Genomic DNA, 17,802 nt, shown 5'->3' with positions numbered 1-17,802 from the left:
ATGGTCATGTCCAGTGGTCAGGTCATGCTGGGGATGTAGTGTCCTATGTTTGTTTAGAGAGTAATAGATGTATTATGGTCATGTCCGGTGGTCAGGTCATGTTGGGGGTGTAGTGTCCTATGACTGTATAGGGTGTAATAGATGTATTATGGTTCTGTCCAGAGGTCAGGTCATGTTGGGGGTGTAGTGTCCTATGACTGTATAGGGTGTAATAGATGTATTATGGTTCTGTCCAGAGGTCAGGTCATGTTGGGGGTGTAGTGTCTATGTCTGTACAAGGTGTATGAGAATTGTATTATGATCACACCCAGTGGACAGGTAATGCTGGGGATGTAGTGTCCTATGTCTGTATATGGCATACCTCACAACTTTAGAAAGTTGGGAGGAGGGACACAGACGCGCGCCAGCTGAAATTAGGGGGCATGGTCTCGCATGAAGGGGGTGTGGCCTCGCAGAGGGTGCCACGATTGTGGTCCACGCTCTGTTTTTCGCCACTGTGGGGGCATGACCAGCGCTCTGTGAGCAGCTGGCATATCCCCTATCCCTCTCTCCCAGTAAACAGACGCTGTGCACATGCGCACAGTGTCTATTCACCGCTGCTATGACATGACAGACAGGAGCCTCCCAACTGCACCCCCCTCTCCGTGGGACACTGTGACCCGCGAGTGGGTCAGCGGGACAGTCCCAGAAAAACTGGACTGTCCCACCAAAATTGGGACAGTTGGGAGGTATGGTATAGGGTGTTATAGAATCCTATAGATTGTAAGCTTGCGAGCAGGGCCTTCCTACCTCTATGACTGTTTGTTATTACCCAGTTTTGTTTTAGCATTGTTTTTTTGTAAAATGCAACAGTAATTGCTGCGCTATTTAAGAAACTGTTAAGAAATAAATAATAAATAATAATTGAATTATGGTCATGCCCAGTGGTCAGGGCTCATTACAAAGCTTGCTGCTGTGTACACCTTCTCCACCACAGCAGGCAGTAAAGCGCTTGGAGAAGATAAAGGGGCAGATGTATTAACCTGGAGAAGGCATAAGGAAGTGATAAACCAGTGATAAGTGTAAGGTGATAAAGGAACCAGCCAATCAGATCCTAACTTAATTTACATATTGGAGCTGATTGGCTGGTGTCTTTCACCTTGCACTTATCACTGGTTCCTTATGCCTTCTTCAGGTTAATACATCTGCCCCAAAGTGTCCCGATTCACACAAGGCTCCCCAGAAATGATGCCTGTGGCATCTGGGATATTTTTTGTAGAGATGAGCGGGTTCGGTTTTACTCGGTTTTACTCGGATTTACTCGGTTCTCAAAACGGCATCTTATTGGCTCACGGGTGTCACGTGTTTTGGATAGCCAATAGAAAAAATCCGGATAAAACCGAACTGGCGTTAATTCTGGCGTTAAATCCGAACCCGCTCATCTCTAATTTTTTGCCCTGTCTCAGCGTATGACAAGCCATACCATTTTTTCACTACAGGTTGGAACAGGGAATTTAAATAAATTATGTATATCGATGTCAACGGCTACAAAAGGTTCTAAGTAATCCATTACAAGAATGGCAGTTGAGTGTAGATAATAGGTGTAGATCAGGGGTGGGCAACATGCGGCCCGCGAGCCGGATGTGGCCCGCGAACCGATCCTGCCTGGCCCGCTGTCTCCCATCAGTGTGCAATGACAAGCAGCCCGACTGGCTGAGCCACTTGTCATTGCGCTACACTGCTGCCAGACGCGGTGCTGCTGAGGAAATCCCGGTCACATCACAGGGTCTGCTGACCGGGATTTCCTCTGTGATGTCATGCGCTGGGCGGCACGGGGGGCGGAGCCACAGCAGGAGCGGCGAGTGGCAGCAATGACTCCGGGGAGCAGACAGCAGCAGTGACTCCGGCCAGCAGCAGCGACTCGTGAAGCACGGGCAGCGGGGATCAGGCAGCGGATCATCTTCCACTGTGAAAAAAAGGTAAACCCCCTGCCCAGCCAGTACCTGAAATGGATCTGTACTTAAGCTGCAATATGGGTTTAGGGGAGGGAGGGGAAGGGGAGATAAAAACTGCTATATAGGTGTGGGGAAAGGGGGGTTGGGACTGCTATATAGGTTCAGGGAAGGGGGGTAGGGGCTGCTATATAGGTTCAGGGGAGGGGGGGGAAGAGGGGTAGGGACTGCTATATAGGTTCAAGGGAAGGGGGGTGGGGACTGCTATATAGGTTCAGGGGAGGGGGGGAAGAGGGGTAGGGACTGCTATATAGGTTCAGGGAAGGGGGGTAGGGACTGCTATATAGGTTCAGGGGAGGGGGGGAAGAGGGGTAGGGACTGCTATATAGGTTCAGGGAAGGGGGGTAGGGACTGCTATATAGGTTCAGGGGAGGGGGAGAAGAGGGGTAGGGACTGCTATATAGGTTCAGGGAAGGGGGGTAGGGACTGCTATATAGGTTCAGGGGAGGGGGGGAAGGGGGGTAGGGACTGCTATATAGGTTCAAGGGAAGGGGGGTAGGGACTGCGGTGCATGCGCAGTTCAGACCCGATTTACAAGATATTTTGTGTGTGGCACTCGACTATTCACTGGAAGTGTTAAGCGGCCACCCAGCTGAAATAACTGCCCACCCCTGGTGTAGATGATAGGTTGTTATCCACAAATGTAAAGTAACATGTTACACTGCATGATGCTCCTCCAGCAGCCGCTCAGTCTCCAAAGACACTTCTGTGAGCCAAGCCAGTGTAGATGGAGAATCAAAGTTCTAACATCGATGATAGCATCAATACAAGACTATTGATAGTGGGAAGAAGGGAAAAAAAAAACTTATTGGCATATTAGGAATTGCTAAACATTGATGTTTGCAAAAAAAAAAAACAAAAAAAAAAAAAGCAATGTTCTATTCCAGCTGTCACTTTCCTCTCTGATTGTCTGGCCAATAAAAATGCAGCAAGAACCAGAAAGAACAATATAGACTAATACTGGTAAAAAACCGTCAATGGCGGGAGCAGAGAGAGCACATGGCACCATACATTGATGTCTATGTCCCATTCATACCAGTGAGTATTTTGATTTACAGTCACATGACCACTTAGCAGCCTTACTGTCCCCAGGAGATCATAAAGTAAAGGAGAACATGAAACACTTACTTACGCCACACTCATAACTGTTACTATTGGCATCTCAATCCACCTAATACCAAATCACTATGTTCGCCTATAGTAGCCAGTTGTACCTTAGGACAGAATGGCCCATAGGTACTCTAAATGGGTTTGAGAACATAGCAAGAAGTCAGTCACTAGATACAAATATCTGAAGCCGGAGTAAAACCATAATTTTTCTGGTCACATTTGAACTCCTCACATTAGCCGATGCCAACTTCTGCAGCCTACAAGCACAGCAATCTAACCCCACTAAACAATGCACTTCCAGATATAGCAGGTACATTTGCGTAAATCTAGCGACCCTGCAAACATAAAGCATTACTGCGGTGGTTGTGCACTTCTGAAATTTGTATGTTTTTAGTCTAAGATTCTAGAGAACCGGACAATTTCAAGTTTTACAAATCTGGAGAGCAAGATTGGCTCTGAAGTTCCTGCTCAGCTGGTGTCTGAGTGTGGGTGAGAATGTCACTTTCCAGTGACGCCACAATCTGACGAGGTCTGCATTGCGCAATGTGTAATATATACACTCTCATCCTTGTGACGGATATGTGGGAGAGGGTCCAGAGCCTGGAGTGCTCTGGGTCTGCAAAAGTGCTACTGAAAACAACCTTAATAAAATTACATAGAATATTAGTCATATTTCCAATAATATTATTGTCATTGTCAGGAACCAAAGGGAAGACTGACAACACTGATCAACACTCATTTTATTGGCAATCATATTACAGCAGTTTTGGGGAAACTTTGAGGTGCGGTTTTGCTAGATTGGCTCTAATTTTTGAGATACATGGGCGAGAAACAAGAAAAACACAAGAAAAATAGAACTGTCAACTGATTGCTGGTTGGATGGCCAATCACTTATATACTGTGCGGTGGGAGAATATTCTAGATTGATTGTGGAGTGAACACCTACAATATATGTATGTCTCACTTTCTAGAAGTTCCGGTGGATTCCCATATGCATGCGTTATGGCTAAGTTCCTTATCAATTGAGGGTGTCCTTTATATAGCATTCAGACTGTGGCCTGGGAGCTTGTTAAGCCAAGTGTGGACACAAGCACCAACATTCCTGCATCACCACGAAGCTCCTGGGCTGAAAGTTGGCCAAATGCCCTGTTCTAGGGACTCTCCCAACAGTACTGATAGTTCTATACCAGGGGTAGCCAACCCTGGTCCTCGAGAGCAGTTCACATTTTCCAGCTCACCTAGCAGGTGGACAGGTGCAGTTATTACTCACGGACACATTTTAAAAGACCAACAAGTGGAGCTAATTACTTCACTTGTGATTCTATCAGGAGACCAGGAAAACGTTAACTGTTGGTAGCTCTCGAGGGCCAGGGTTGGCTACCCCTGTTCTATAACAATATACATGACGGACTCGTTGCATGGGCACACTCTCCTCACAACTGAACCTTTTCACAGGCAGATTAAATTCTTTCCTAAAATCGGTAACGACAGACCCTTATCCACAGACATGTACCCCCTCCACTGCTAATACCCAGCACTACAGACCCTTCCCGCGGACATGCTTCTTACTGTGCTTTTCTTGCCGTGGCTGGACTGAGGATGAGAGGAAGTCCAGGGTACAGTAAGGGAGGAAGACAAGACATACGAATGATGTAAGACACAGGAGAAACAAACATATACATGCAGAAAGCAAAAATGCAAGAGAGCAGATGGACAGAAGCCTGCGTCAGCAAAAGCTTTACATCCATTATTCATAAGAGACAAAGTCACACTGTCCAAGTAACGTCTTGAGATGTGACACTGACCTAATCACATGTAGAAAAATACTGTTACACACCAGTCTGAAATGCAATTACAATGTATTTATGCATGTAGATGTTTGAGGATTAGATGGCACCCTTTCATGCTTGGAAATTAAAAAGGAATGGTAACTGATCACATATGGGCAGATTTTAGATAAACACAGAAGTTTAAGAAATATTCTCAGTTTACCATCTGGAAGATTTGAGCCCTGTGAGCTTAAATTATTGGAACATACTGTAGTTTTACAATCTTGTTATATCTCAAAATAGTGTTCTTTATCATTAGTGAATGAATTACTATGACAATTTGGCACTGTCCTACTGACTTCTCATGAGGGATACTGCAATGTGACACAATTCTAATGACTTCCTATGAGGGACACTACAATGTGACATTGTCCTACTGACTTCCCATGAGGGATACTGCAAGGTGACAATTCTAATGACTTCCTATGAGGGACACTACAATGTGACACTGTCCTACTGACTTCCCATGAGGAATACTGCAATGTGACTCTGTCCTACTGACTTCCCATGAGGGATACTGCAATGTGACACTGTCCTACTGACATCCCACGAGGGATACTGCAATGTGACACTGTCCTACTGACTTCCCATGAGGGACACTGCAATGTGACACTGTTCTACTGACTTCCCATGAGGAATACTGCAATGTGACTCTGTCCTACTGACTTCCCATGAGGGATACTGCAATGTGACACTGTCCTACTGACATCCCACGAGGGATACTGCAATGTGACACTGTCCTACTGACTTCCCATGAGGTATACTGCAATGTGACACAACCCTAATGACTTCCCATGAGGGTCACTACAATTGAACACATTCCTAATGGGTTTCCATGACGGTCAGTACAATGTAACACAGTCCTACTGACTTCCCATGAGGAAACTATAATGTGATACTGTCCAACTGACTTCCTATGGGGGACATTACAATGTGATGCTTTTCCACTGACTTCCCATGGGGGACATTACAATGTGATACTGTCCTACTGACTTCCCATGGGGGACATTACAATGTGATACTGTCCTACTGACTTCCCATGAGGGACACTACAATGTGATACAGTCCTACTGACTTTCTATGAGGGACACTACAATATAATACAGGTTGAGTCTCCCTTATCCAAAATGCTTGGGACCAGAGGTATTTTGGATATGGGATTTTTCCGTATTTTGGAATAATCGCATACCATAATGAGATATCATGGTGATGGGACCTAAATCTAAGCACAGAATGCATTTATGTTACATATACACCTTATACACACAGCCTGAAGGTAATTTTAGCCAATATTTTTTATAACTTTGTGCATTAAACAAAGTGTGTCTACATTCACACAATTCATTTATGTTTCATATACACCTTATACACACAGCCTGAAGGTCATTTAATACAATATTTTTAATAACTTTGTGTATTAAACAAAGTTTGTGTACATTGAGTCATCAAAAAACAAAGGTTTCACTATCTCACTCTCACTCAAAAAAGTCCGTATTTCGGAATATTCCGTATTTCGGAATATTTGGATATGGGATACTCAACCTGTACTGTCCTACTGACTTCCCATAGGAGACATTACAATGTGACAGTCTTACTGACTTTCCATGGGAGACATTATAAATGTGACACAGTCCTACTGACTTCCCATGGGGACATTACAATGTGACATAGTCCTACTGACTTCCCATGGGGGACATTATAATGTGACACAGTCCTAATGACTTTCCATGGGCGACATTATAATGTGACACAGTCCTAATGACTTTCCATGGGCGACATTATAATGTGACACAGTCCTACTGACTTTCCATGGGGGACATTACAATGTGACACAGGTCTACTGACTTTCAATGGGGGACATTAGAATGTGACACAGTTCTAATGACTTCCCATGAGAGTGACTGCACTGTGACAGTACTTTTGGCTTCCCACGAGACACATTTGAATGTGACACTGTCCTACTGACTTCCCAAGGGAGACATTACAATGTGACACAGTCACGCTTCTGAGGAAGGATTACGAACCGAAACGCATTAAGCGTGAGACTCGACCTTTTGTGTGCCCCGCAAAAAGGCTGGTGATTGTTTGCTGGTGGTGAGCCATTGGTCTGGATCCCGGTTCCGGAGCCCGTGATCAGGACTGCCTATGTCCATCTGGGTGACTCTACGCAGAGCTGCAGTTTATGCCAGTGGGGAGATATCTATATGCGCTTACTTGTCTTTTTATTGTGTGATGTATTATTAAACCTGTGTTTTTTAAAGGATAATATGCACTATTGCATCTCTTCTTTGGTGTACCCTTTTATGAGCTATTTGAGCTCTCTTGAATATATGAAAGGGGGACACCATTTATTGTAGGTCCTGCTGAAAAAGAAGTAAATTCTGATCTATGTGGTCCTGTTCTATTCTTGTGAAAAACCTGAAAAACAGTACTATACAAAATATCTTTGTTCACCTATTGGTGTTTAGTGGTGGCTTGGGTGTTATTGGAGCGCTTGAAATCTATGTATCTTTTTTTTAATACGATTTGTAATGTTGGTGCAGTGATATATGCACTAAGAAACACAGATTTTTAGCTGTACCTTTAATTTGTTTGCGCATACAGGTTGAGTATCCCTTATCCAAAATGCTTGGGACCAGAGGTATTTTGGATATGGGATTTTTCCGTATTTTGGAATAATTGCATACCATAATGAGATATCATGGTGATGGGACCCAAGTCTAAGCACAGAATGCATTTTTGTTTCATATACACCTTATACACACAGCCTGAAGGTCATTTTAGCCAATATTTTTTATAACTTTGTGCATTAAACAAAGTGTGTGTACATTCACACAATTCATTTATGTTTCTTATACACCTTATACACACAGCCTGAAGGTCATTTAATACAATATTTTTTATAACTTTGTGCATTAAACAAAGTGTGTGTACATTCACACAATTCATTTATGTTTCTTATACACCTTATACACACAGCCTGAAGGTCATTTAATACAATATTTTTAATAACTTTGTGTATTAAACAAGGTTTGTGTACATTGAGCCATCAAAAACAAAAGTTTCACTATCTCACTCTCACTCAAAAAAGTCTGCGTTTCGGAATATTCCGTATTTCGGATATTTGGATATGGGATACTCAACCTGTATTCTCTTAAAACTTTCCATTGTACATTAGGATGTGACACAGTCTTACTGACTTTCCATGGGGGACATTACAATGTGACACAGTCTTACTGACTTTCCATGGGGGACATTACAATGTGACACAGTCTTACTGACTTTCCATGGGGGACATTACAATGTGACACAGTCCTACTGACTTTCCATGGGGGACATTACAATGTGACACAGTCCTACTGACTTTCCATGGCAGACATTACAATGTGACACAGTCCTACTGACTTTCCATGGGGGACATTAGAATGTGACACAGTCTTACTGACTTTCCATGGGGGACATTACAATGTGACACAGTCCTACTGACTTTCCATGGCGGACATTAGAATGTGACACAGTCTTACTGACTTTCCATGGGGGACATTACAATGTGACACAGTCTTACTGACTTTCCATGGGGGACATTAGAATGTGACACAGTCTTACTGACTTTCCATGGGGGACATTACAATGTGACACAGTCTTACTGACTTTCCATGGGGGACATTAGAATGTGACACAGTCTTACTGACTTTCCATGGGGGACATTACAATGTGACACAGTCCTACTGACTTTCCATGGCGTACATTAGAATGTGACACAGTTCTACTGACTTTCCATGGGGGAAATTACAATGTGATACAGTCCTACTGACTTTCCATGGGGAACATTACAATGTGACACAGTCCTAATGACTTCCCATGAGTGACTACACTGTGACAGTACTTTCCATTGTACATTAGGATGTGACACAGTCTTACTGACTTTCCATGGTGGACATTACAATATGACACAGTCTTACTGAGTTTCTATGGGGGACATTATAATGTGACACAGTCCTACTGACTTTCCATGGGAAACATTAGAATGTGACACAGTTCTACTGACTTCCCATGGGTACATTAGAATGTGACACAGTCTTACTGACTTTCCATGGGGGACATTACAATGTGACACAGTCCTACTGATGTCCCATGGGAGACATTACAATGTGACACAGTCCTACTGACTTTCCATGGGGAACATTATAATGTGGCACAGTCCTACTTACTTCCCATGGAATACATTACAATGTGACACAGTACTACTGACTTTCCATGGGGGACATTACAATGTGGCACAGTCCTACTGACTTTCCATGGGGGACATTACAATGTGACACAGTCCTAATGACGTCCTATGAGAGTGACTACACTGTGACAGTACTTTTGGCTTCCCATGAGACACATTGGAATAGGGATAGCCAACCTTGGTCCTCAAGAGCTACAAACAGTTAGCGTTTTCCAGGTCTCCTCACAGAAGCACAAGTTAAGTTATTAGCTCCATCTGTGGATGTTTTAAAATCTGTCAGTGAGTAATGACTCCACCAGTGCACCTGCTAGGTGAGCTGGAAAACGTGAATTGTTGGTAGCTCTCGATGACCAGGGTAGGCTACCACGGCACGAGAATGTGACACTGTCCTACTGACTTCCCATTAGGGTCACTACTACTTGGCCTTGGTATTTATTAAATGACAATGATTTGTCTGTGGATACATAGGAGAGCCTGATTTTCACTTCCGATATAGGGGATGTTCATGGATACATTTTCACAAATATGATATGTTAAGAAAGGGGGTAAAGTGGTCCTGAAATTTTGAGTGAAATTAAGTTTTTTCATTGCATTTAAGACAGTTCAGCATTATTTTTCTACATGTGGTTTCCAACATTAAAACCTGTCTTGCTGCTTCTCTGTTCTAGTGTATTGCCTTGGGAGGTTGGCCTATGCTGACTTGGGGGTCTTGTGCCCTGAACTTGAGCCTTGGTGTTAGGGACCCACCAGATGAGGTCACCTGGTCGCAGTTGGTGGGCCCATAGTTTTAGCCAAAAATTATGCTAAGCTCCTCAAATTTTGCTTTAGGTTAGATTGCAGAGTTTATTATAATTATTCTGATTAGCAGTGCTTAGTAGGCATCAGCATTTCCTTTTTCCTATGTGGAACTACAAGTCTCAGCATGATAGCAACTCTTATTATGTTTGGAATGAGGGTGTGCAGTCCAAGCCCCCTGCCCCCATATATTCTATATTGTGTACATGTGTACACTTGAAGACGGCGACTCCTTCTACTACCCAAGGGTGTTTTTAATAGCATGGATCTCTGGCATTTACAGACTGCATATTGGGAAACGCACTATGATGGTAAGTCTTGAATAAATGTATATCATTTGTCCATTTTAGGGATAAGTTTTGGGCGCTGTGCCCCCTGGACTGGGGTGGTCAGACTGATCTGCGGCATCATATTGTGATACTCAATCTAGCACTTTAGTTAGCAACTAATTATTTTTCTAACTTTGTAACATCTAACATTCTAATTATTATTTCTCACCAATGTAACACTCCTAACACATAGCATCTGCTTTTTATTACTAACATTTTAACCTCTCATTACTTTGGTGCAGTTAGCCTGTGCTGACTTGGGGGGTCCTGTGCCCTGGACTTAAACCTTAGGGACCCACCAGTCTCAGCATGATAGTACCTCTTATGAGGTTTGGAATTAGGGTGTGCAGTCTCACAGCGATTCACTTTTTCCACATTTTAAATTCATTTTATCCCTCAAAATTCTACACACAATACCCCATAATGACAAATTTATTAAAAAAAATTTTAAAAACTAAGAAATCACATGTACATAAGTATATAAAGCAGTTTCTCAATACTTTGTTGATGCACCTTTGGCAGCAATTACAGCCTCAAATCTTTTTGAATATGATGCCACAAGTTTGGCACACCTATATTTGGGCAGTTTCGCCCATTCCTCTTTGCAGCACCTCTTAAGCTCCATCAGGTAGGATGGGAAGCGTTGGTACACAGCCATTTTCCAGAGATGTTCAATTGGATTCAAATCTGGGCTCTGTCTGGGTCACTCAAGGTCATAGAGGTGTCCTGAAGCCACTCCTTTGATATCTTGGCTGTGTGGTTAGGGTCATTGTCCTGCTGAAAGATGAACCGTCGCCCCAGTCTATGGTCAAGAGTGCTCTGGAACAGGTTTTCATCCAGGATGTCTCTGTACATTGCTGCATTCATCTTTCCCTCTATCCTGACTATCTCACAGTTCCTGCCGCTGAAAAAAATCCGCACAGCATGATGCTGCTACCACCATGCTTCACTGTAGGGATGGTATTGACCTGGTGATGTGCGATGTCTGGTTTCCTCCAAATATGACGCCTGGCATTCACACCAAAGAGTTAAATCTTGTTTTCATCAGACCAGAGAATTTTGTTTCTCACGCTCGGAGAGTCCTTTAGGTGCATTTTGCCAAAGTCAAGGAGGGCTGCCATGTGCTCTTTTACGGAGGAGTGGCTTCCATCTGGCCACCATATAGGCCTGATTGGTGGATTGCTGCAGAGATGGTTGTCCTTCTGGAAGGTTCTCCTCTCTCCACAGAGGAATGCTGTAGCTCTGACAGAGTGACCATCGGGTTCTTGGTCACCTCCCTGACTAGGGCCCTTCTCCCCAGATCGCTCAGTTTAGACGGCCGGCCAGCTCTAGGAAGAGTCTTGGTGGTTCCGAACTTCTTCCATTTACGGATGAAGGATGCAACTGTGCTCATTGGGACCTTCAAAGCAGCAGATATTTTTCTGTACCCTTCCCCAGATTTGTGCCTTGAGACAATCCTGTCTTGGATATCTACAGACAATTCCTTTGACTTCATGCTTGGTTTGTGCTCAGACAAGTGTGGGACCTTGTATAGACAGGTGTGTGCCTTTCCAAATCATGTCCAATCAAATGAATTTACCACAGGTGGACTCCAATTAAGCTGTAGGAACATCTCAAGGATGATCAATTGAAACAGGATGCACCTAAGCTCAATTCTGAGCTTCATGGAAAAGGCTGTGACTACTTATGTACTTGTGATTTCTTAGTTTTTCATTTTTAATAAATTTGCAGAAATCTAAAAAAAACAACTTTTTCACGTTGTCATTATGGGGTATTGTGTGTAGAATTTTGAGGGGAAACATGAATTTATTCCAGTTTGGCATAAGGCTGTAACATAAAAAATGTGGAAAAAGTGAAGCGCTGTGAATACTTTCCGGATGCACTGTATGAGAGACTGACATCTCATATGTGACACTAGCCTAATGGTATATCATCAGTGACACTGCAATATGAATTCTCGTAACATGTGACACTGGCTTAATGACTTCTCATGAGCAACACTACAAAGTGGCACTATTATGATAAGAGACACAGCAATAATGACTTCACGAGTGACACAACAATGTGAGACAATGTGACAATGACTAAATAACTTCTCATGAGTGACACTGCAATGTTATGCTGTCTGGCTGACAACTCACACTACGACAACTCAGGTGTGACACGACAATGTGACACTGTCCTACTTTGTTACGAGTGGTGTTATACATTGTGATACTGTCCTATAGACTTCTCTGGCAAGACACTATAGTTGGTGTTGGCTACTAGCTACAGATTTTAATGGGTGACATTTAAAAAAAAAAAAAGGGAAAATTCTGATATTGCAGTTCAAACTGTTCTTTACTTTGTTGGAAATTTTTTTCCAATGTGCATATGACAGTGTGAGGGGAGTCAGTGAGAGGTTGCGCATGCAGAGGAAGAACCATCTACTGGCTCACTGCTCCAGCAATAAAGCATGCAGCTCCAGAGTGACACAGACATAACACCCTGGTCCCCCAGCTGGAGCTTCTAGAGACATTTGAAGGATGGTTTGGAGAAGCTTCAGATGGGTGGCTTAGGGATCAAAGAGGATGTTCAGTGCCGATGTGTAGGCGGGACACTAGGCCTAATTCAGACCTGATCGCAGCAGCAAATTTGTTAGCAAATGAGCAAAACCATGTGCACTGCAGGTGGGGCAGATGTAACGTGCAGAGAGAGTTGGATTTGGGTGGGGTGTGTTCAAACTGAAATCTAAATTGCAATGTAAAAATAAAGCAGCCAGTATTTACCCTGCACAGAAGCAAAATAACCCACCCAAATCTAACTCTCTCTGCACACGTTATATCTGCCCCTCCTGCAGTGCACATAGGGGCTAATTCAGACCTGATTGCGGCAGTGCGTTTTCGCACAGCGGGCGATCACGTCTGAACTGCCAGAGATGCTATCGGCATCTCAGCCCAGCGTTCGCCTCTGCCTGATTGACAGGGAGAGGCGTTCGCTGGGAGGGAGGGGGCGGGGCGGCGCCGCTTGGTCGCCGTTTCGGGCGCTCAGTCCGGGCAACGCGGGCATGCTCGGACCGTGTGGGGGCGGGCCGCGACAGCTGCATGACGTCACACGCAGCTGCTGCGACCAGGAGAGCGATGGGTAGCTCCCTGCAAGCACGCAGGAGCTGCGCTGACAGGGGGCTACTCTTCAGGTACAAAAGCATTGCCGCCGTGTGATGCTTTTGTACCTGTGCGAGGGGGGCAGTTCTTAGCCAGACATACGGGTCGGACTAGTCCTGTGCTGGGCATCCCCCCCGCATTTCTGTGAAAGCGATCGTAGATGTGCTAAATTTAGCACATCTACGATCAACTCTGAATGACCCCCATAGTTCTGCTCATTAGCTAACAAATTTGCAGCTGCGATCAGGCCTGAATTAGGCCCACAGTCATCTAAAGCCATGCACTGCTCAAAAACAAACTGGATTCCTAATCATACAGAGCTCAAACTTCAGGACTTTACTCAAACATATTTAGATATTTTTAAATACAATCCAAAATAAAATCCATTCAATATCTAAAATTGCCCATACATCTACTGATAATGCCATATCTACCCCTACCATTATACAACCACCTAAAACACCTACTACTCCATATAAGCCCTCTATGTAACGTCTTCTAAAGCTCCCAATAATCTCCAATTACTTTGTGAAGCAACTTTACACCAAGGGAGAGAAGCATCAAACCTTGGGGAGAGATAAAGTACCAGTCAATCAGCTCCTGTCATGTTTTAAATACATCCTGTATAATGACAGTAGCTGATTGTTTAGTACTTTATCTCTCTCCACTTTATCAGTCCCCAAGCTGTGATAACCCCTCCACCCCAAGTTCATCATTTTTGAACACCAAGAAAACTGAGGTTCTCCCTGAAAGAACTATGGGGATAATTCCAAGTTGATCGCAGCAGGAATTTTGTTAGCAGTTGGGCAAAACCATGTGCACTGCAGGGGAGGCAGATATAACATGTGCAGAAAGAGTTAGATTTGCACATGGTTTTGCCCAATTGCTAAAAAATGTCCTGCTGCGATCAACTTGGAATTACCCCCTATATACAGTATGTAGAGGTTAAGTTTCCCCATCAAAATCTGATTTTTTTTAAAACCTCTACCGAAGGTTCATGCATCCACTAACTCCTTCCACTGTGCGGGGTGGCGGCCCAAGCTCACCACCCCTCTGCCAGTCAAGGAGTTAGGGCGTTTAAGCTCACCATGCACTGGAAGTTTGTTGTACTCCGTTATTTCAGATACATCAAATGTATCGTTTGGGGTGCTGAGGAATCGGCAGTGGGAGAGAGTGATGCCAGTCAGGAAACATGCCAGGAATTACCCATGTCTCTCACCATCTCGCTAGTGATTCCAGAGCCGTCAGATGCTCACCTGTTCGGGGGCTCATGCAGCTAGGAGCCTGTGAATTAGAACAAGTTCCATGGAGCGTCAAGTCAGAAACAGCCACAATCACTTCAATGATTTATATCAGAAATATCATACAGCTTTACGAAGGCTATGGGAGCACAGGCCAGCACCGAAGAACCCCACAGCACCAATACTGTGGTTATATGTGTTGGAGTCTTTGCCCCATGCTGCCTTGTCGCATGATAAGAGGTTGTCATATACAGGTGATAAAGAGCAGTAACTTACCCTGATAGACGTAAATATAAAACAAAAAGTTATCATAGAACCATCTCTTACATTCTCTACATTTGAGGTCCATACTATACGCCTCTTCTAACCAGTCCATCTTAGAGTAGCTGTCATTTACCGCCCCCCTGGCACTGCTTCTAAATTCATCGACAACTTTGCTTCCTGGCTTCCTCACTTCCTCTCTTCTGACATTCCCTCCATTATCCTAGGCGATTTCAACATCCCTATTGACATCCCCACACAATGCCCTGCCTCTAAACTCCTTAACCTCACCTCTTCACTTGGTCTCTCCCAGTGGACCTCCTCACCCTCCCATGTGAATGGGAGCTCACTGGATCTGGTCTTCACTCACCGCTGTGATATTTCTGATTTTTCCAACTCCCCATTTCCCCTCTCTGACCACCACCTGCTCTCCTTTAACCTTTCTCTCTCAACTTCCCCATTTCTACCTCCTAAGGCTACCATCACTAAGCGCAACATTGAGGCTATTGACACCACATTCCTTTCCTCCCTGTTTGACTCGCTTCTCTCTCCTATTCTTTCTCTCTCATGCCCTGAACAAGCCACTTCCATATATAATGCATCCCTTACTTCTTCTTTTGACTCTGTTGCTCCACCCACCATTATTCACCCTCGCAAATTAACACCTCAACCCTGGCACACCAAATGCACCAGATATCTGCAAAAATGCTCACGTACTGCTGAGCGACACTGGAGGAAATCACGCTCTAAGGCAGACTTCCTCCATTTCAAACTTATGCTCTCATCCTTCAGTGCTGCCCTTTCTCTTTCTAAACAGTCATACTTCAAGAACCTCATCTCCTCCCAGTCTTCCAACCCCCGGCGCCTCTTTGCCACTCTCAACTCACTCCTCTGCCCACCTCCACCTCGTCTCCCTTCCTCACTCTCTGCTCTTGACTTTGCCACTTACTTCACATCCAAAATTGACTCCATACGTCACGACATCACATCACACCAGACCATCAGTAACCAGCCTTCTCCCATCCCTTACCAACCCTCCCCATCCCTCGCACCAACTCTGACATCTTTCTCCCATGCATCTGGAGAGGAAGTCATGGCCCTCATTCGTTCCTGTACCCTCACCACCTCCCCACTTGACCCTATCCCCTCCCGCCTCCTCCGCTACCTTTCTCCTTCTGCTTGTTCCCATCTTTCCCACCTTCTCAATCTCTCCCTCTCATCAGGCACTGTCCCCTCTGCCTTCAAGCATGCACTCATCTCTCCTATTCTTAAAAAACCTACCCTTGATCCAAACACTCTCTCCAACTACCGACCCATCTCTCTCCTCCCTTTTGCCTCCAAACTCCTTGAGCGTATTGTCTACAACCGCCTTACTTCCTTTCTTACCTCACACTCACTGCTTGACACATTCCAGTCTGGCTTCCGTCCTCTCCACTCCACTGAAACTGCCCTTACAAAAGTATGCAATGACCTCCATGCTGCTAAATCTAAGGGACACTACTCTCTACTTATTCTACTGGATCTCTCTGCTGCTTTTGACACTGTGGACCATCCTCTCCTACTACAAATCCTTCACTCCATTGGTCAGCGTGGCACTGCCCTCTCTTGGCTGTCTTCCTACCTTTCTGACCGTTCATTCTCTGTCTACTCTCATGACTCCACCTACCCTCACTTCCACTAACTGTAGGGGTACCCCAAGGTTCTGTCCTTGGTCCTCTTCTCTTCTCTCTCTATACGTCCTCACTAGGTAAGCTCATTAGTTCTTTTGGTTTCCAATATCATCTCTATGCTGATGACACCCAAATCTATCTTTCCTCTCCAGACCTCTCTCCTGCTCTCCTCACTCGTATCTCCAACTGTCTCTCTGCTACCTCTTCCTGGATGTCCCAGCGCTTTCTTAAACTTAACATGTCTAAGACTGAGCTGATCATCTTCCCTCCCTCCCGCATAACCTCACCTCCTACAATCTCAATATCTATTGATGGCACTACTATCTCCTCTAGCCCCCAAGTGCGCTGTCTTGGAGTAATCCATGACTCCTCCCACTCCTTCAAACCGCACATTCAGCACCTCTCACAAACCTGCCGCTTTAATTTAAAAAATATTTCCAGGATCAGACCCTTTCTGACCCAGGATGCTACTAAGACTCTTATCCACTCACTGGTCATCTCCAGACTGGACTACTGTAATCTCCTCCTGACTGGCATTCCTGACAAATACCTCTCTCCACTCCAATCTATCCTCAATGCTGCTGCCCGGCTCATTTTCCTCACCAAACGCACTACGTCCACCTCTCCTCTCTTACTAGACCTTCACTGGCTCCCCTGCCCTATCAGAATCCATTTCAAGCTTCTCACACTCGCTTAAAAAGCCCTCACACACTCCTCTCCCATCTACATCTCTGACCTTATCTCCCTTTACACTCCCACTCGTCCTCTTCGCTCTGCTAATGCACGCCGACTCTCCTGCCTACGGATTACTTCCTTCCACTCCTACGTCCAAGATTTTTCACGTGCTGCACCACTTCTCTGGAATTCCCTACCTCTCCCCCTCAGACTCTCCACCTCTCTACAAAACTTAAAACGGGCTCTCAAGACCCACTTCTTCACCAAACCCAACCAAATCTCATCCTAACCCTCTGTTCCACGCTCTCTATGTACCCCATCTGTGTCACCCCTGTCTGTCTACCCCTCCCCTTTAGAATGTAAGCTCTCACGAGCAGGGCCTTCTTCCCTCATGTGCTTATCCTTTTTCTTACTTTAATAATCTTCAACTGCACCAAATCCAGCAGTCTTCTGCCACCTGATACTTATTCCAGTGTCATCTGCTGATGTAACTATGTTTATTCACCCTGTACTTGTCCTATACTGTC

The 17,802-nt window shown here is 44.7% G+C and overlaps 1 protein-coding gene across 4 annotated transcripts in view; it reads right to left on the bottom strand.

Annotated features, from left to right (window-relative positions):
* Positions 1-17,802, bottom strand: part of TTBK1 (tau tubulin kinase 1) — a 209,155-nt gene that overhangs the window by 172,820 nt on the left and 18,533 nt on the right. For 2 of the 4 annotated variants that reach the window (XM_063918755.1, XM_063918756.1), the window contains exon 2: positions 14,516-14,712. The exons of the other annotated variants lie outside the window; for them this stretch is intronic. In XM_063918755.1, coding sequence (XP_063774825.1) covers positions 14,516-14,518 — 3 coding nt within the window. In that variant the 5' untranslated portion in view covers positions 14,519-14,712. The remainder of the gene's footprint in view (positions 1-14,515; positions 14,713-17,802) is intronic. 4 annotated transcript variants of the gene reach the window in all.

This window comes from Pseudophryne corroboree, chromosome 4 (genome assembly GCF_028390025.1).
Source record: "Pseudophryne corroboree isolate aPseCor3 chromosome 4, aPseCor3.hap2, whole genome shotgun sequence".
Taxonomy (NCBI): Eukaryota; Metazoa; Chordata; class Amphibia; order Anura; family Myobatrachidae; genus Pseudophryne; species Pseudophryne corroboree.
The sequence above is the reverse complement of the archived record's forward strand: the minus strand, read 5'-3'. Positions and strand labels throughout refer to the sequence as shown.